Source organism: Ostrinia nubilalis, chromosome 3 (assembly GCF_963855985.1).
Source record: "Ostrinia nubilalis chromosome 3, ilOstNubi1.1, whole genome shotgun sequence".
Taxonomy (NCBI): domain Eukaryota; kingdom Metazoa; phylum Arthropoda; class Insecta; order Lepidoptera; family Crambidae; genus Ostrinia; species Ostrinia nubilalis.
Genome location: NC_087090.1, coordinates 17880179 through 17899297, shown reverse-complemented (window position 1 = coordinate 17899297; position 19119 = coordinate 17880179). Strand labels below are relative to the sequence as shown.

The following is a 19119-nucleotide window of genomic DNA, read 5'->3' as shown; positions in this document are numbered from 1 at the left end:
TTTTTTTTCGTTCGTTTCAGCCAAATGATGTCCACAGCTGGGCAAAGATCTCCCCTAATATAATAATAGGTACATTACATTTTGTATAATTTTTATAGAGTTTTGGAGGAAAAATCCAAATAATTTGATTTCTTTAAGCAAAGTATGTTTTCAGTTTTTCTCCTGTTGCACTGGTTACGTGCAAGTAGAGTAAAGAAACAATACACATTTATTTATACACAGAAACCTTACGACTGGCATGCATCAGATTGGTTTTGCACGTGTTGCAGCTAAAAATAACGTTACCTTTTCAATGTATAGGTAATCACATTGATTTGTGCACTGGATGAAAAAATCACGCCATCAGTAAGAAAAACATAGCTTCTGATATTTTTATCAAATTAATGTTATTACCATAAGAAAAGAAAAGACATAAACTGTACTTTTTACAGACTTTCATATTAGCAACTACGAGCAAGAATGTTGGGTTTTCTAAACTTTGTAATCCATGGTATTCATGCGAGTAAATCGAAACGTAATAATAAGGTACACTTACTTTAACCATTTCTTCACCTTTATGTAGAGTCGGATACCAAATAAGCCCTAATGAGATATTGATAAGCCCACGTTACCAGTTCCAAGAAGCTTATTCTTTTACTTCTCCTATTAAATAATAATATTATTTCTTCCTATTGCTAATCAGCTTGATTCATCATTCGTATTTTTCGCTGGAAAAGGAAAACGGGAATGTTGGGAGGTGTCTAGAGTATGAAAGAAACATTTTAGTAATAAAGGTCACAATGATTATTATTATACATAGGTATTAATAGGCACCTGTTAGAACATGTTTCGTGTCAGCGCCTATTTAATACATTTGAGCGATAAATACTGCCTGTCATGTAGATATTGTCATAAAAATCAATATCTAATGGTTTATTAAAATAACTTTCTACACTAAGACTTTTGTTTTAATGTATGGAATGTAAGTTTTTCATTATTTAGTCGCCATAGTGTCTCTACTTAGTTAAGGGCAAGGTAATTGGTGTGATTTTTTAGTATATTTCAGATAAAGTTAAGCTAGTTTTAGGACTGCAACAATGTTTTTCAGTCCTCTTGCTGAGCAAATAATGGTAGGTTATAAAAGAGTTTATAATTCATTTATAATTATATTTATTTTATAGAATTGTTCTCATCTTCTTTTTTTGTGATTGATTGGCGTTAATACTCGTATAATTAATTTACGAAAGAAATTTTTTCATCCCGATGGACAACGACTTATGCATCGGGCTGTCCAATCAGGAGGTTGTCGGTTGAAACCCCATTGACTTGCACTTGTGGTGGGCCGACTCCCAAAAAAAGTGAGTGTATATTTAGCTTAATACACATTAGGCACCATACATTACTTATTATGTTGTATTGTAGTGTACAAATCAACACCAGCTTTCATAGACTTTGAGTAGGTACGTATCATTCTCTAGGCTTAATTTGCTCTGCATTAACTACGATGCTACTACGTTATTAAGTTTAGCAAATACCTACCGAAAGCAATCAAAAAATAAAATTCAAATATCTTGATTACTCAAAACAAACTGATCACGCAAATTGCCTGTTTCCCAATTCATCCCAATCCCAGATTCAATCCGAAAATGTCGAAATATCGGAATTAATCCGTCGGCTGACCTGCGAGGCGTTTATTGGAATTAGGTCAACATCCAATTTAATATTAAAAAACAGCGTCAGTAAACTCGGTTCATTCTACGTGCAGCCGATACCGTGCGTAGCACACGTCGTTCATTCACTCCCGAAAGAGTGCGCGGCACGTACCGCCCTCCGCTGAAAAACTACCCCATACTGAACTGTGATACTTTGTAAACAAGGGTCACGAAAAACCTGCTTCGGGCGGGAGGCTGTACCTATGAGTGTGAGTCACTCCGCGCGAGCCAGCTAGACGCCGTACACACGAGGCTTGGTGTTGCCAGGATGAAGAGCATAAAAGGCTTTTGGGTGTTATTTTAGGGGTAGAAGAGCCTTTTATGGAGTTTAAAAAGCTTTTGTTTGAAGAAAACATCTTGAGAATGTGTAAGATATGGCGAAAGCTTTCAGATTATTTTAAACCTTATTGTGCTCACTCTTATGATAGTTTAGGTCTGGTCTGACTAAATTTTTATCCTGATATTAGAGATGGACAGAAGTCGGAATGATTTTGTTTGTGGTTTTCCAACGGGCAGTCTTAATTGGCAAAAAGAAGAAGCCTGCGCGCATTTTTCAAAAGTTTGAAACAAATGTTAGTTATCAAATAACCTAACTTCAACCCTTGTAGTGGTGGCGAGCTGACCCAGTTCCCGCGGTAAGTTTGTTGTTTTCGGGTGCAGCAACACCGCGGCGTGGGGCCGGACGGCGCAGGCGCGCGCGGCGGTCGATAGGGCCCGCCAGTCCGCGCCGCGCCGGGCCCCAGCGTGCCCGCGCCGCCCGACATGAGGGCGAGCGCGCTCCTCTCTCTGCTCACCGCGCTCGCCGCTACTACCTTCAGCCATGCCGAGAAGAGCAAATTCTGTAAGTACCCTCAATATTCACCACTGTTTTATTCAAGATTCCTCTCAAAAACCACCCCGAAACCCGGCGTCAACCTTCGCGGGCTAATGGAAATTTGAGAAATAAAAATCGATCCACACACCGAAGCCGACTCCTCAAAATTAAAGTGAGCACCTCGACGCCGCATGAAACTGCAGTTTCTTTCACCGCATCGGAAATAGGTCACGGAGACAATAGTAGTAAATGGAGTAAGCCTCGTACTAGGGCGTACGATTCTATGTGTGGGTGTGATTCCGAATTCAATTCATTACTTAGTTGGGGTTGAAGCGGTTTTCATATTTGTGTCGCAATGACGATCCCCAGAGACTACCGCCACGCCGCGCTGTCGTTTGTACAAATGTACACATCGCCTAAATTAACCCACAGTCTTATTTAGAAAGGTTTCAAACTGAAAACTTTCAAGGAAATTATTTAGTTGATAGACATAAAACTTGACAAACATGATCGAAAACTTCGGTAACTACAAATTCAATTACACACAAATTAGTTTCGTAAAACTTTATTTGTACTCGTAGTACGCGCCGATAACGTATCGGAACTTTTAAGCTTTTAGTTATTGAAGTATTGGTTCAACTTCTGCCAGCCTTCGGCCAGTTTGCTTGTGATTTTATCGACGGGCCCCGGGCCCCCGCAGTGGCGTGGGCCCCCGGCTAAGAGGAGGGTCTCCCCGGGGGCCAATTTGAGCGTTTTATCAACAGGTATATGAGACCCGACGGACAGACTCGAGCCCGCGGAGCTGGCCGCCACCGTCATCTGGGTAGGCAACCCGAAGATGGCCGAGAGCTTGACTTCGGCGTGGTCTCGGCCTAAATTGACCACGACCAGCAAAGACCCGGGCCCTCCCCAGCGGAGTACCGCTAAAGCGTTCCCCAGTCGTTTTATCTGTAAAGATACGTTGTAGGTTATCAAAGGAGATGAACTTCCAGTGATATAATTTTTGTCATAGGTGAATTTTAAATTATCTTAACATAATATACCGTTACCAAATATACTTACGTCTACATGCGGTCCTATAGCCGGAGACGTTCTCATCGCGGCAGCAGTTCTCATCACCCCCACATGGCTGTTGTTGTTAGCGAACTCGGTCTTAGCGTTGGCATATCTATAGTTCGGCGCCAGAGGCATCCACGGCTCCCCTGTTGTGAAGCCACCATTGGCCGCGTCGCTCCAGGGGAATGGCGCGGCGGCAGGGACGGCTGGGCCAGGGTAACAGGTGTTGGTTGACGCCGCCCATTCCAAGATGGTGTCGGCTACCCCCAGCTCGTCTCCCTGCTGTATAACCGCGGCCCCAGGCAGGATTAAGGCCAAGAGGTTCACGGCGTCCACCATCTCGCTGCCGTAGCGGGTCGCTATACGGCTCTGACTAGGCGCGCTCGTCTGTAAATGTTATTAAGTAATGTTTTATACCGGCCAATAGAAAGGAAATTATTTGTTTGAAGAGGAAGCGTTAGTCAATTAACAAATTCGGCTACGTACATTTGATAACGCTATTTCTTGCGTAAATATACCTACCTACTTCATATTTGTACATTAAAATGCATAATTGTAGTTATTTGAAGAAAGTACAAGAGCTAAACTTTTCCGAGACATTTTCTGCTCGTTTGGCTCTTATAACTTTACCATCGACTACTTACAATCCAAGTAGGGGTGGCATCCTGGGGGGCGTGTAGCAGTGCGCCGTAGAAGGCCAGGGCGGCGTCCGGGGCCGTCAGTCCATCAGGCTGCGCCAGCGCCGCGCTGAGCACACTGTTGGCGCCCACGCCGCCGTCCGCGTAGTAGCCAGATGCGGCGTGGGAATCTAGCGATGACTCCACTAGAATTACCCTGGAAGGGTCAATTTATCATCATTATCATTAAAGGAACGCTTTGTCGTAGTCCTTTATGAAAATTAGACTCTCTCGACTCGGATCACTTTGTCAAATCTTACAGTTTGGTCAAAAAATTGTCGAATCAACAGCCTCCTATGGCGGCTCTTATAGTCGCATATGAGACTATTACAAGCTAGACAAGAGTTTGTGGTAACAACCATATTATAGAATTACTGCTAATAATACCACAGAATAATAATAAGTACTACGTACAGAAGTTTTACTTCGCGAAGGTATTTAAAAAAATGTATGCTCAATGTCATTAACAATATGGTGTAATTTAGCCTGTCTCAAGAGTCAAGCACCATTTTGTTGACATACGTCAGTGATCGGCACTGCGCCGAAGCTATAGGGCTGACTTCGGTAAAATGATGTGACGTGAGGTTCCAAACTGCGGAAAATGGCGGAGGAAATACATGATTTAGCATGAATTATCATGAATGATATTAACTACTTATTTACCTCTTAGTGTCTTGAGGTAACTTAAAAAAGTACATTCTGTGTTTTTATTATTTAGGCAGTTAAATACTGCACAGTATTTAGTACGTACACCATTTCCTTTATTTTCTTCCATCATACACAAGAATACGCGTGCGTGAGTCAATGTTCGCTCGTATAAAAACTCAGTAAAACTCAGTAAAACTCATTTATTTCTGTAAGTAGGCTTTAAAAAAGCACTTTTACACGTCCCAGTATTAACCCTACCACTGCTTCAGGACAATAAATGGGCCAGTGCTGAGAAGAAGCAGCGCAAGAAACTCAGACACTATTGAGGCCTTGTCGAATAGTATCCTGTAGGTGGGCCATCGTGCGTGTTTTGTTTTCGATGTAAACTCGCGGAGATGAACAGGCCTGATAATACTTACAAGGACTTGCCCAGATATAAGGAAGGAAGGATATAGTATCGATGATGCCGTGATCGAGCCCGATCTACAAACTTTGCGTATAACTTAATTTATGAACAGACTGGAGAGACACAGTTTGTAACTGAGACTCAAAATTCAATAAAATCTTACGGGGTCTCCAAAGCGGATGATCTAGCACAAGTCATGGCCTCAGCTGTCATTTTTCTCAGCAATTTCTCGCCGCATTTCTGGTTGAAGGGAAAGTCGGGATTCAGCAGAACTCCTGAGAAGCCTCTTCTCAGCCAGGCACACTGGGCAGCTGATAAACCCGCCGCCATTGCCTCGGAACAAAAGTTCACCAATGCTTCGTTGTCTCTAGCAGCAAAGTATGCAGATCGCTCTTCATTCCATATCCACGATTCCACGCCATTTGTAACCTGGAAATATAACGTTAAATAATAATATGTTAAATGGATGTCTCTAAGTTTGCAGTTTTGTGATAAGATTTCCTAAGATAGAAGTGGTCTACTATTATAAAATGACGCCCAAAACTTTAACATAATATATTAACACCTTTAAATTACTAAAAATCCATCACTTTTTGAGTTTTAAACAAGCTTTGTGCACTTATAATCTTATAATATCCCATTAATAAAAACACCCATTTTTCGGCAAGCTCTACCTAACTGCCTATACACATATGCAATGCGCGCCTCCGCAAGACGTTTGGAATTCCTAGACTCGTCAATTTTGATTTTATCAACTTCTCTTTTGTACTCGTATCTCGCGGATGCAAACAAGCACGATCTCGAATCGAATATCGGATTGTCTACGAGTACTCGTATATCACAAATCACATTTTTACAATTGAATTTACTGGATACGTACCGGCGGTGTTTGATCAGCGCTCCCCGCCTGCCATACCAGTCTGTCTTCGAACCCCGTGACTTTACTCGCGCTTGAGTTGAACCATTCGGACGCGGTGCTGATTGTTGAGATGTAGAGCGAGATCACAACCTTTAGATCTGTAAAATCGGTTATAGGTGTTAAACAGAATAATTGCTTGAAGTTTAGGTTTTATTTACTTAAAAGAAAAATGAACCTTTGTCTATTCTCACAAAGTCGTTGCCGTTGGAGAAATTGGCAAGTTTTATCAAAATAACTTCAGTGATTTTTGCGTCGATTAGTAACAAACATTTACTATCCATCTTCAAAGCTTCGAGTTGTTTAATAACTGTAGGATTTAGGATTTAATTACCTACTAACTACGAATTTTGCGCAGTAAAAAGATAATTACGGCTATAAGATTTTAAACTTTCGCATTCCATTTCTACTAAAATAGCCGTCAAGCCGTGAGTACAGTGATGTAACTCATATAAAAAACGTCGCGTTTAGACCAGTGTCTCTCTATTTTATTTATTTACTTGTTTTCTCTATGCGAAACGCTTACCAACTTTAGCAGCTTTCTCCAATAAGCTGGTCAAGGCCCCCATGTTTCCATACCGCGGGTCTAGTTCAGCAAAGTCCAGGACTCCTGGCTTGGAGCAGTCAGTGTTCTTCGCCGACAGAGGCGATAGAATCACAGCGTCACCTCCTAACGCACGAACATAGCTGATTTGTTTCGTTGCTCCTGAAATTCAGTTGAAATAAAACTTTTTACTTTTCAACTCCAAGATTTAAGTATCGGGTCTTGCAAAGCTCGACATTATATTTATTTTTCTGGTGATAATAAATTAGAATCAACCCTAAAATGTCCTGAAGAATGTGTTTTCGCGCACATTTGATTCCTCCTTCACTCCATGCAGGATCGAACCCTTGAGTCAAGAGAACCTAAGTTAGTCTTAGGTTCTCTCGACTCAAGGGTTCGATTCCACTCCACTATTACCAAAGTGGCGTTGGATTTTGACTAATATATTAAACTTATTAAAGTATAGTTACTTATATATACCGTTCATTGTGGAAAACCTTGGGGGAGGCCTTTGTCCAGCAGTGGACGTCATTTGGCTGAAACGAACGAACGAACGAACGAACTTATATATTGGTTTTGATGAACGTCCATTTGTTTGATAAGGTATTACGAATACAAACTACATTATAAATGAAATGGTTACGCCGATGTACCTTCTAATATTGCTTAACATCAGTAATTAATGAAAAATCTATTTCCTTAAAAATCATATATGAAGGTAGAAACTAGAAAGTATGAAAAAATTAAGCAATACATAATGTGTGTATGAATGCAGTCGCATTAAACTTTCAATTACATCACACAATTTGCACTGCCAATCATACTGGCTACACAATGGACGGTACAGTAGGGACAAATGATACGCACGCCACATGTCCGGACAAGTGGCACTTATTTACAGAAGCAGCAAGTCATCAATGAGTAAATGACAATTAATGTTGCTCTTGGAACGTTGGCAGACGAGTAAACTTACAATTAGGGGGACCAAAGATTTGTTTGTTATTTAAGAAGGTAATAGAGAATACCACTTTTTCTTGTAAAGTTCAAAATATTCCTCATCTTGCACTCCTCTCTTTCCAATAATATAAGAACGCGTGTTACTTCTATTCAGTTTAATTACACAGATGCCTCAACAGTTTCTTCTAAACTAGGAATTCTTTTTCCCCTGAAGCCTTGTTGTAAAATTCGTAGCACTCCGTAGTCAAGTAATTAGTACGAGTATTTTTTTTTCGGAACACATTTAAATTAGGTAGGTATCTTTCAAAGGCTAGGCTTGTTAATTCAGTAGCTAGCACACTCACCACTCAAGTCCCCCAATCCATCTCCGTCCCCATCCTTGAAGGAGTCCACCAGGACCCTGTAATACACCGCGTTGGCCCACCACGGGCCTGCTGCCACTGAGTGCAGCGCCAGAGACAACGCGAGCGCACCGAACCACATCCTTGCAGGTTTTCATCGGATGTATCGTTGGATTATGGTTTTCGAATATACTCTAGTGATGTAGACTGTGGTGGCTTTGGTATCGGAACTGAGTTCTTGGTATTGGTATCAGCTGAAACTAGTATTTTGTTTATAAATCTTTCAAATAGATATGACTAGGCTAGACTGCTTAATTAGGACATTTAATTTTAGTAACAGAAATTCACATTGTCTACGTGGCTGGCGTATAAATTACCATTCTACATTTTAACGCATTCCCTATTGGGATTCGGTTGCGTTATCTCGTAAATGGGTATTTGCTTTTCCCATAGCTAGGTATACCTCGATGATAGCTTCAAGGGCTCGCGCATGTATCTGGCTCAATACATTATCCACTGTCAGCGGCGAGGCCGGGCACTCCATCTTGCTTCGCGCCTTGATTGAATGGTCGCACCTTTATGTGCCCCGAGGGAGCTTTGCGGCTATTCTCTAATTTACTCGGACTCGAGTTGCTCTTGTTTCCAACGTTGAGTTAATTTGATCATTGTACGAAAGTGCTACGCCCGTGATTCAGTGTGTTATACAAATGGATTGATTCCATTCGTCTACGTGCGGACGACGCTACATCTAGTTTGTACTGTGGCATCATAAGTAGTTGTAAAAGATACTAAAGCAACAAAAATTGTGCATTCGTTTGTACCTATTAATAGCTTGTGCCAAACGAAGTGCACTGTGTTAACGACATTGTGAATTAATTATATTAACGAAGTAGGGTATTAGTGGCCATGTTTCTTGCACAGGGCATTAGGCGTCGCCGCTCCGTCTCCCTTCGCTCCTGATTGAACGTCCGCTCTTTACGGGCCCCGGGGGTGCCGTACGCTTCTGTCGCACCCTGCTCTAGCAAGATCACACCCTGTCTATGTATTTTACAACGCTTTCGGCCTCAAGACAACATTTTATAGAGGTCTACTTTTGGTATCTAATTATGTATGATACGACAGGAACGCCCATCGGAAAATAATAGCGGTAATTTACACCGTAGTTACTTCAATCGGCGATTAATAATTCAGGCTCTGTTACACGGTTGAAATATTGAACTTAAGTTTATTTAGAGTTTGTCGAAGAATAGAAATATCATTTTATCGATGAATTAATTTCAGCCGAAGAAAAGGTATGATAGCTAGATTACAATCGGAAATGAAATATTCAAGTGAATGGACAAAAGAAAAGTAAATATTCAAAGCCAATGACGGCACTCGTTTTCCAAAGTATCAATGAGGAAAATACTTTTGCCCGTTGATGTATGGAATATTTTCTTTTTCCACGAACTATTCGCTGGCATACGCAATGTTAGTGACATTTCCTATCATTCAACTCACACAATCTGTAATACGTCGAGCTGGAGTATCGGCGCTGAACGCCTCGGTATCTCCAGCGGGGCGAGCATCAGAGCAATCCATCACTAGTCGGATGTGACACACCCTCCTAGTCCGGCCAGGTACACTCGGCTTCGGATATTAGAGCTGGTTCAAGGGGGCCCTTATGAGTAGGTTGTTTGTCATATAAACTCCTTAGGTTGCACTGACTCAGATTCTTCATTATAATCTTGCATTTTTAAGATCCATACTTTGGGCATATTCTACTTTGTGCACCAAAAATTAAATTACGATAACTACAAAAATGAGACGTACGTTTCTGTCGAGCATTCTTGGCTGCAGGAATGAGCTGCAGCGACAGATGGAGTCGAAAAATTGTATTTTTTAGGAGTGGGGAAATAAACTACAACAATACTTCTGACCTATAGGAGCTATCTTCTTGATAAAAACTTACTTGCTTTTCAACCGACTTCAAAAAAGGAGGAGGTTCTCAATTCGACCCGTATGTTTTTTTTTTTTTTTTTCTATGTTTGTTACGCGATAACTCCGCCAATTATGAACCGATTTGAACAAATCTTTTTTCGGCGTATAGGTAATACCTCAAGGGTGGTCCCATTTAAATTTAATAATAGAAAAAACAACCCCCAAGGGTGGAAAATTGGGGATGAACTTTTTTATACGCAATATCTCCGCCGATTATAAATCAATTTGACTGATTATTTTTTTGTTGAATAGGTATTATCAAAAGGGTGGTTTCATGCGAATTTGAAGAAAATATTTCACCCCCAAGGGTGGAAAATTGGGGATGAACTTTTTTATACGCAATATTTTTAATTTTTCAGTTTTTTTTTGTGTTCACGCATTTGAAGTCGGTTTTATTTTTTTTTAAAGTTAATTATTCGTGTGTTACGTACCACACAAATTGCGCCTATTTTAGAAATTGTATTTTTAATATAGTTGAGAGGTTACCTCTCGGAGGAGGAGTAAAGCAAGTACCATATCACTAATTACTAAGATCAAAAGTGGAACCATATCCGTCCCAGGCCGAGTGTACGCAGGTACAGGCGGAGACAAATTACAGCGTGCAGTATAATGCGGGCCATTGTGAGCGGCAATTTGCGCGGCGCTGGTTACGCTTAGTGATGTGTGCACTCGCTGGGTTGAATCCGGACTTGTGTTACTATACTATTTTCAACCGACTTCAAAAAAGGAGGAGGTTCTCAATTCGACCCGTATGTTTTTTATTTAAAAAAATTATACTGGTTAGATTGAAGGCACCCATTATTCCTCCTTTCAGTAAACTTGAAATAACACATTCAAGAGTAGAAGGATTTTTAGTCAGGAAGTGTATAAGGTATTCTACACTCAAAGGGGTTTTAAATGACTGTATCGTTTCTATTTTCAACCGACTTCAAAAAAGGAGGAGGTTATCAATTCGACCCGTATGTTTTATTTTTTTCTATGTTTGTTACGCGATAACTCCGCCAATTATGAACCGATTTGAACAAATCTTTTTTCGGCGTATAGGTAATACCTCAAGGGTGGTCCCATTTAAATTTAATAATAGAAAAAACAACCCCCAAGGGTGGAAAATTGGGGATGAACTTTTTTATACGCAATATCTCCGCCGATTATAAATCAATTTGAACGATAATTTTTTTGTTGAATAGGTATTATCAAAAGGGTGGTTTCATGCGAATTTGAAGAAAATATTTCACCCCCAAGGGTGGAAAATTGGGGTTGAACTTTTTTATACGCAATATTTTTAATTTTTAGTTTTTTTTTGTGTTCACGCATTTGAAGTCGGTTTTATTTTTTTAAAAAGTTATATTAGGTAGGAAATACACTTTAATCCGGGCGTTTTCAAGGCGAGAGTGAATAGGCACTTACAGGGCAGATATGTAGGTATGTACCATCCTAGACTGCATCTCACTTAACACCAGGTGCGATTGCGGTCAAATACCTGCCTTGTCTAGCATAAAAAAAAATATTTTTCTTTGTTTTCTTGAATTTATCCAATATCAGTTTCTGCTAGCGTGAATTTCGGCCTTTCACATAAAGTTTTTATCTTTTAACATTTATTTTTGTGACCAAAGGCCACAACCAAGGTGTGACACGATAACATACTGATATTAGTGTTCGAAATCATGCGATAATACATGAGTATATTCAGACGAATACATAAATCATAAGTAATTTATGAACAGACCCAGGTGCTCATAATTTGGAAATGCGTCAATCACTTACCAGATACTCGAGTACGCACGCAAGTACTTAAAAGAAGTACGAAGTGTGTCGTGTCGCGAGCGTCGCTAGTGCTCGAACTGTCGAACAAACTTGCGCGATAAATATTCGTTAGCAGTTGTTGTTCGCTCGAGTTTATCTCCGTTGCGTTTATTTTGATCGCTAAGCCGAAACTAATGCGGATGGCGCTTCATTTTTTTAAGTACTACAATAAGCAAGTATTTTCACTGCAATGTAAACTAAGTTAAGTGTAGATACAGCTTAGCCGTAGGTGATAGCGTTTGGACAAACAATATTAGTTAGTAGAGTACTAGTCTCCTTATGCAGTGCTTTAGGAAAGCATTTGCCACGTTACATCAGTGATTTGCTGAAATAAAAATTAATGGAATTGAAAATTATCACACGTACGATCGGATGCAGTCGCATTTTTATCGCACTGCACCAACTGCAATTATGATAGTGAAATTAATTAAAATGCGATGCGATGCGATTTTGTGATAAATCATCATTTATTAATATAATTTATAAATATTATCATTACATCTAGCTTCACTTACAAAACAGTAGGTACCGCGACTCAAAAAACCTACAAACATCAGCCACTAGCAATTTGAAGGTAATATTTAATATTGAATTGTAATACTTTGAGTAGGAATTCTGGCAATCTAACTCATAGCGAAGTGAAATATAGAGTCAAAGGACTGCGAGGTAATAGATACGAGTATTATACATAAAGTCCAGTAGGTACGTTCTTGTTTACACAGGCGGACCCCGAAGAACCAATGCTTCTCCTGGCTGTAGAGTCACTTCTCCAAGCTCTATCGTGTCTCTGTAACAAAAAAACAAGGATTCATCATCACCATCTTTGCCGGTCAGACAGATATGTTCTTAGAGCCAAAGCACGCCATACGTTGCGGCAACAGAGCATTTTTGGTCCGTCGTGTTACATAGAAATATCTGTGGTGGGCACACGAGCGGTCCAGTGATTCGTTGCGGGCGTATTCTTTGCGGTGCGACGCCACAACGCATCGTGTGATTTGGCTCTTAGAGAGTGATCTTTTTCTAGAGCTTGTACGGAACCCTGGAACATCTGAAACTAATTTAGATTGACGAGCTACAGTAGGTCACGATTTCCACACATGTTGAAACGTCATCGAACAATATTACGGCACCATAAATAAATGACTTCACGTTATCACTTTTATGACAGACAAACGCGTAATCTTTTTATTGCGCTTTTGTAAATAATATTTTGGCTGGTGGTATGTCGAGAACTTTCCCTGTTGAACCATATTTATTAATATCTTATCAAAAAGTCAAGGTTATAAAAGTTTTCCATCTAAGTACAGCGTACTAGACAGCATTCTAGTCATATCTACTAACTTAAATAATGTTTAAAATATCCAGTAAGCTTCCAGAAACAGACGGTTAAATTAAACCGGTCGATTTCGCCGTTAATCATCTCGACAAGCTCGGGCTTCAAACTCATTTCCTGCTCTCTGATAAAGCAAGAATGAAACAAAAGTACTTAACAGAAAATCTCAAGTTATTATCAATTTATATTACGATATACTAGTTTTTATTGCTTGACAGGGATACTCGTATATACTGCTGAGTTTATGTAACTGTTTTCCTAGCTTATACATCGGTTACGTAATAAAATTTTTAGGGACTAATTTTCTGGCTTTGGTTTTCTTTAACACTGGCCCAAATTAAAGTTTCGAAGCAATGGCAGAGTTAATTTTCAAAAAGTTATATTTGGACATGCTAAAGAGCTTTTACATGAGAAGTAAAATGTTTTTTTTTGTTGATTTTTTAATCATTTTTTTACTTCTACCAAAAAAACATTGAAAACTTACCCGCTGGCTCTACTCGAGTGAACACTCCGCTCGCACACCGTCAGGGGGCCGCTTAGCAAGTCAATTGCGGTCAGGTCGGCAGTATCAACAGCAGTGCCGACGTTGAACAGCAGTACGAAGGTGTCGTAGGTGGCCAGGTAGCGAACCAGCGCGAGGGTGTCCTGGGTTAAAGCCTGCACGTGGTGCTGACCGTGGGATAGGGTGGTCTCTGAGCGACGGAGAGCCGTCATGGATTGGTAGACCTGGTGGTTGGAAATAATTTGTAAATGTAACCACACACTGGCGATCTTCTTCTGTCATGGCTATAGCTGCAGTTTGTTCTTAGAGAGACTGTGTATAAACGCTTTCTATGAGTGTTCACTATTATAAAAGAAATAAGAAAAGTAGTAACAGGCCATGAAGAGTCAGTGATACCTTATAGTGACTTCTAGCAGCCTCCTTTTGAGCCTGCAGATTGATTGTAGTATAATCTTCTGACACCGGCAGCCACGTTGTCGCATTAGTAGAGAACCCAGCGCTGACAGAATCGTCCCAATGATACGGCGTCCTGGCGGGATCCCTGGAGAACTCCAGGTAGTTGCTCTCATTTCCCCGGTTGCAAGCGTTTACGTCCACCGTGTCTTCCCAGCTGACGAAGCCGTCTTGCATTCCAATCTCCTCGCCTTGGTAGGTGACTGAGACTCCAGGAAGCATTAAGTTTAGAGAGTTGAGACCGTCGACCATGTTGTCACGGAACCTGGATGGCATTCGCTTTTGGTCGTGGTTGCCGAACTAAATACAATCAAATTAAAGACATTTTCGTTGTAAGATTTTGTCAAGAGCCAGTAAAAATAGTAGGGGGGCGATCACATCACGATTGACAGAGTTGCAATTTAATTGAAAGTACTTACCACCCAGTTGGCAACCTTCCCATGCGGTATGTAAGTCATCCACCTCTGGATGGTGTAGGCGAAGTCCCGGGCGGTAGAGCCGGCCCACAGGTTCGTGATGAAGTCGAAGTTGAAGGGGAAGTGCGCACCTATGCGGTCCCGCTCGTTGCCGTAGTACAACATCGTCATCGTGATGTTGGCGTATGCCTCAGCTAGCATTATCCTGGAAGAATCAGTCAGTAGTACAATTAACTATAGTTATACAGGGTGTTAGGTAAATGGGTATATGAGCCGACAGTAGCCCATGTTAACATGGTCATATAAATGGTATGGTGAAGTCAGAAATTTGATATCATCATTTTAATTTTTTTTATTTTCATACAAAATAAATTTTATAAAATCCGATTTGTAAGGAAATTAAAATAATTAAAATGAAGATATCAATTTTCTGACTTCACCATACCATTTATATGACCATGTTAACATGGGCTAGTGTCGGCTCATATACCCATTTACCTAACACCCTGTATTTTGGGACATCCAAACGCAATTTACCCCAGAGAGTTCAGTTACTAAATATACAGGGTCTAAACTTAGCTGCCGTTCAACATCGACTAATGACAGTCCGTTTGTCCCGTGAGATATCTAGGAAACTATTATTAATGGAGGAGATTCAAACCAAAAAAGAGTACACTAAATATGTCACTGATTTTTTTACAAATGGTCATCGTAATGAAATCAACCAACTCACTTAGTGTCACCTCCATGCTTCTCCTTGAATTCGTCGGACAAATCTCTCCATTCGTAAACGACGTCGTAGAGTTCAATTAGATCCCGCACATGTATCTGTGTTGTGTACCCGGGTTGACCGGGGCTTGAGGATCCACTCAGTGGCTCATCAGGGTATATTCCATCAGCATCAGGAGCAGTTTCGAAGAGGTGAGGGATGGCGTCAAGTCTGTATCCATCAGCGCCCTTCTCCATCCAGAATGTCATGATGTCCAGCATTTCCTTCTTGACGGCTGCTTCTCTGAAGTTGAAGTCGGCTTGCTCTATCGCGAATTGATGGAGGTAGTACTGTTGGCGGAGTTCACTCCATTCCCAGACGCTACCGCCAAATTGACTGATCTGGAATGGTTTTCCACTTAGTTGAGTGTTGCAACAAAATATGCTTATATACCATACACATAAATTATGATATCCAGAATTGATCTTTCGTAGTTATTCATTTTTATGTTTTGTACAAATGAAAAACAACAATCACGTAAAAAAAACATAAAACTAATTAATTTCAGTAACTTGTATTTTAAGAACTCTTTGACACGTCCCAACATAACCTTTTCAACATTAACCCCATTATGTAGATTACATCTACATAACTAAATATATTTACTTACTGTACAATGTATTCATAATTTTATTTGTCGTTGAAAACAATGAACTTGGATAAACGTCGAGTAGGCACATACCCAGTTAGATGGGACCAGTCGGTTAGAAGCGTTCGTGGGATCAGGTCGGGGGTCGGCCCAAACGAAATAGTCTTCGTAGCCAGGAGCTCTGGCCTCGGAGAGCTTAAAGTATTCAGAGTCTGTACTGGCGTGGTTCGGTACAAAATCTAGAAGAACTTTTATGCCTGAAACAGAAAAGAGCTCATTTGAATTTTATGGACCCCTGTAGTAAAATAATAAAATGTCTGCCCCAAGCAATATGAACTGAATCTTTTCAAAGAAAGCTTGATTAGACAATTACACTGTCTATAAGTAAATAAAACAGCACTTATTTTATCCATTTTTGTTACAAGGTATATGTATTTTTGCATTTTTAAGAGCGTACCACTGTGTAACGTGATTAACTCTTACCAAGTTGGTGTGCCTTCACGACCAGCTCCTCAAAGTCCGCCATCGTTCCATATTCCGGCTGAATGTTGTAGAAGTCACTGATGTCGTATCCGAAGTCCACCATGGGCGACACGAATATGGGCGACATCCATATCGCGCCGACGCCGGTCTCAACAAAGTGGTCCAACTTGCTCGTGATACCTGCCCCACAAGTTTGCGATTACTCCGTGAAGTTCACAGGTCGGGATTGTGTGTCTACGGGACGCAATATCTGAGCACTGGGAATTCAAATAGAAATCCTAACAGATTCCTAACTTTCAACTTACATAGTTGTAGTTTGTGTGTTCACTATTGAGACTGTGTTTAGTAAAGTTCACGGTGCTTTATATTGTTTAAAACTTTCATGGTCACTAACATAATTATAATTACTGACGGGATTGCTACCATGTACCTTAATTTTGAGTTTCCGATATTTCGACACTGTTTCAAGCGCCATGGTCACGGAGTACCTAACTGAAGTATTCACTAGGTACAGAGTTCTTCTTGGATTGTCTCGTGTACCATTATTACACCTAAATACTGCACTATATTACAAAATGGGAAGTAGTCAGTTTATTTTTAAGGCTATACTTCGTACCTTTTAAATCTCCGATGCCATCACCATCGCTGTCCTTGAACGACCTTGGGTAGATCTGGTAAATGATGGTGTGCTCCCACCAATCGAGATCTTGGATCTCCGGTGGCGGTGGACTCCTGCTCGCCAGGACCGCCCACGTGATGGACCCCACTACCACCCCTATCACCACGAGGGCCCCCACAGTGACCCCTAGTACCTTCCAAAACTTGTTCATCGTGACTGAACCAAAGAGCCTATGGATTGCCTTACATATGAAAGATTGCGGTATAGATTAGGTATGTTATCTTAAATAATAGCCATAAAGTAATTGTATTTTTTAGGGTTTCGTACTCAAAGTACCTATGCTTTTGTTATTCATCTGTCTAATAGCGCGCTGTTTCTCATGAACCGTAATATGTAGACAGTACAAAGCTGTAGGAGCTTATTTTCTACGATAGTTCGTACGTCCTTCGTATATTAAACTAACTCGCACTTAGCCAGAGTCTTAATTATGCTACTACAATAGATGATTGATAAGTAACCCGTTCGTTAAATAACCTTTCTATCCCAGCTTTGATCGACCTACATTCGGTAAACATTTCCAGTATTTCACGAGAGCTTTGCCCTAATAAGCCGCACTAACAACATCATCGCCCGCCCCAAACAGCGCATTAATTAAAACGATAGACGAATATCTATGACGTTACTCTATTTGCTATACGGCGGTTATAAGCTGTGCTCAGGCCGGGTTATACGGGGATCCGGTCGTAATCTCGGGTATTTCGGGGAACCAGCGAAGGCTTCCCTATTTACTTTTATGCCCCGCTCGAGCGGGCAACGCTAATAAGATCAATATCGGGGTATCCGGACCGTCTAAATATGAAAACCTGTAGTCCTATTTGTCCCATAAAAAGTTATTTCGGCGATGTCCACTAGGCTATTGATTGTTGATGGAAGGTTGGGGCGTGAGTTGAAAATACAATATACGCAGTAATCTACTGAATGTAAACAAAAATGGAGTAAAACCATTTTCCTTTCATAACAGTAAGTCCTCCCTAAAAGATTATCATCATCATTTCAGCTACGGGACGTCCACTGCTGAACATAGGGCTCCCCCATTGACTTCCACATCGCACGGTTGGTAGCGGCCTGCATTCATCCCCAAAAGATATGCCTGCACATTAAAATTATTTAAAGTTTTATGTATTTTAATTAACGTTAGGGTTTTTCTTTATTGTCTCACAAGAAAGTGAGGTTAATAAAAGGAAATTATATCAGTAGGTACTTAATTAAACATTAATAAAATGTTCGCTGCAATACCACTTACAAACGCCATTTACTGATCGCGTCTCAATTCTGAGTGGCCATCCATCAAGCGATGCGTTAATGCCGGCCCGGCCCGGCGCGTCCGCGGCCCGTTGTCGGACTGTCGCCCTTTTTATTGGGGGTTAATTAATAATCCGGCAATCGGGATCATCGTCACACCGAATGCGGGGAATTTGTATTAATTTGCGGACTCATGATGGACCCTGTTGATTTATTTGGGAATGGGAGGAGTGCTTAAAAATAAAATCTCGTAAAATTACAAATTTTTGCAGTAGTACCAGTGCCATTTTAGTAATCAGACCAGAACCAGATAATTTATGTTTGAGTTTAAATACAGTTGAGCTACTTTAGCGTCGTTTCAGAGTAATAGTCATTGGATTGTAAGTTGTAACCTTTGGGCAAGGAACCAGAAAAGGAACCGTCGCAGAACAAGATCGATCACTGTTTTCACTTAGTAAGTCACTAGTTCATAATAAAAGTCCGCGAGTAACAAAACGCCACTTGTAAAGTTAGTTGAAATAAATTCATACCACTTCTCGGGGGATCTTTTTCTAGGAAAAACACAGAAAACATTTTACTCGACAGTGTTTCTTTCAAGCAGACGGAGTACGTACATTAATCCTCGCGGCGTTCGGGACTTTTCACTCTTTCACACCAGCTAGGTGAGAGTGAGTAGGAAATACGAATAACGAAATGTAAGAAAATATCGTTATGTTGCCCATATTATTTATTGCAGCCATAGAAACTATGAAGAGAAGAATGTAATAGAAAGTTGTATTAACCTTGTTGTATTAAACTTTATCCATTTGCGCATCTTTAT

At 40.5% G+C, this 19119-nt stretch overlaps 4 protein-coding genes across 4 annotated transcripts in view; 1 reads left to right on the top strand and 3 right to left on the bottom strand.

The window, feature by feature from the left end:
* The first annotated feature begins 2412 nt into the window (after positions 1-2412).
* LOC135088106 (uncharacterized) overlaps positions 2413-19119 on the top strand; it is a 58172-nt gene continuing 41465 nt past the window's right edge. Inside the window, exon 1 of the mRNA XM_063982995.1 lies at positions 2413-2532. Coding sequence (XP_063839065.1) covers positions 2454-2532 — 79 coding nt within the window. The 5' untranslated portion in view covers positions 2413-2453. The remainder of the gene's footprint in view (positions 2533-19119) is intronic.
* Positions 2968-5595, bottom strand: LOC135088105 (maltase A3-like). The gene is made up of 4 exons (XM_063982994.1): positions 5456-5595; positions 4206-4395; positions 3568-3948; positions 2968-3453 (listed from the first exon to the last, which is right to left on the bottom strand). Exons 1-4 carry the CDS (start codon positions 5503-5505, stop codon positions 3121-3123), a joined length of 954 nt encoding a protein of 317 aa, XP_063839064.1. The 5' UTR covers positions 5506-5595; the 3' UTR covers positions 2968-3120.
* LOC135087745 (maltase A3-like) lies at positions 5511-8226 on the bottom strand. The gene is made up of 5 exons (XM_063982521.1): positions 8054-8226; positions 6735-6914; positions 6173-6309; positions 5597-5721; positions 5511-5532 (listed from the first exon to the last, which is right to left on the bottom strand). The coding sequence occupies exons 1-5, from the start codon at positions 8190-8192 to the stop codon at positions 5511-5513; spliced, it is 603 nt and encodes a 200-aa protein (XP_063838591.1). The 5' UTR covers positions 8193-8226.
* LOC135088102 (maltase 1-like) lies at positions 12302-17208 on the bottom strand. The gene is made up of 8 exons (XM_063982989.1): positions 16995-17208; positions 16379-16558; positions 15989-16152; positions 15271-15647; positions 14541-14742; positions 14065-14421; positions 13651-13892; positions 12302-12620 (listed from the first exon to the last, which is right to left on the bottom strand). The coding sequence occupies exons 1-8, from the start codon at positions 17206-17208 to the stop codon at positions 12548-12550; spliced, it is 1809 nt and encodes a 602-aa protein (XP_063839059.1). The 3' UTR covers positions 12302-12547.

Excerpts from the sequence above, each read along its gene's own strand:
- LOC135087745 (XM_063982521.1), bottom strand. The coding sequence starts at position 8,192 with ATGTGGTTCGGTGCGCTCGCGTTGTCTCTGGCGCTGCACTCAGTGGCA. Across the intron at positions 6,310-6,734 it reads GGAGAAAGCTGCTAAAGTTG|ATCTAAAGGTTGTGATCTCG; the intron begins GTAAGCGTTTCG and ends CCGATTTTACAG. Across the intron at positions 5,722-6,172 it reads GCGCTGATCAAACACCGCCG|GTTACAAATGGCGTGGAATC; the intron begins GTACGTATCCAG and ends TTATATTTCCAG.
- LOC135088105 (XM_063982994.1), bottom strand. The coding sequence starts at position 5,505 with ATGACAGCTGAGGCCATGACTTGTGCTAGATCATCCGCTTTGGAGACC. Across the intron at positions 4,396-5,455 it reads TCATCCGCTTTGGAGACCCC|GGTAATTCTAGTGGAGTCAT; the intron begins GTAAGATTTTAT and ends TGACCCTTCCAG. Across the intron at positions 3,454-3,567 it reads CTATAGGACCGCATGTAGAC|ATAAAACGACTGGGGAACGC; the intron begins GTAAGTATATTT and ends GTATCTTTACAG.
- LOC135088102 (XM_063982989.1), bottom strand. The coding sequence starts at position 17,208 with ATGAACAAGTTTTGGAAGGTACTAGGGGTCACTGTGGGGGCCCTCGTG. Across the intron at positions 16,153-16,378 it reads CGTGAAGGCACACCAACTTG|GCATAAAAGTTCTTCTAGAT; the intron begins GTAAGAGTTAAT and ends TTTCTGTTTCAG. Across the intron at positions 12,621-13,650 it reads CACTCGAGTAGAGCCAGCGG|AGACACGATAGAGCTTGGAG; the intron begins GTAAGTTTTCAA and ends TTTTTGTTACAG.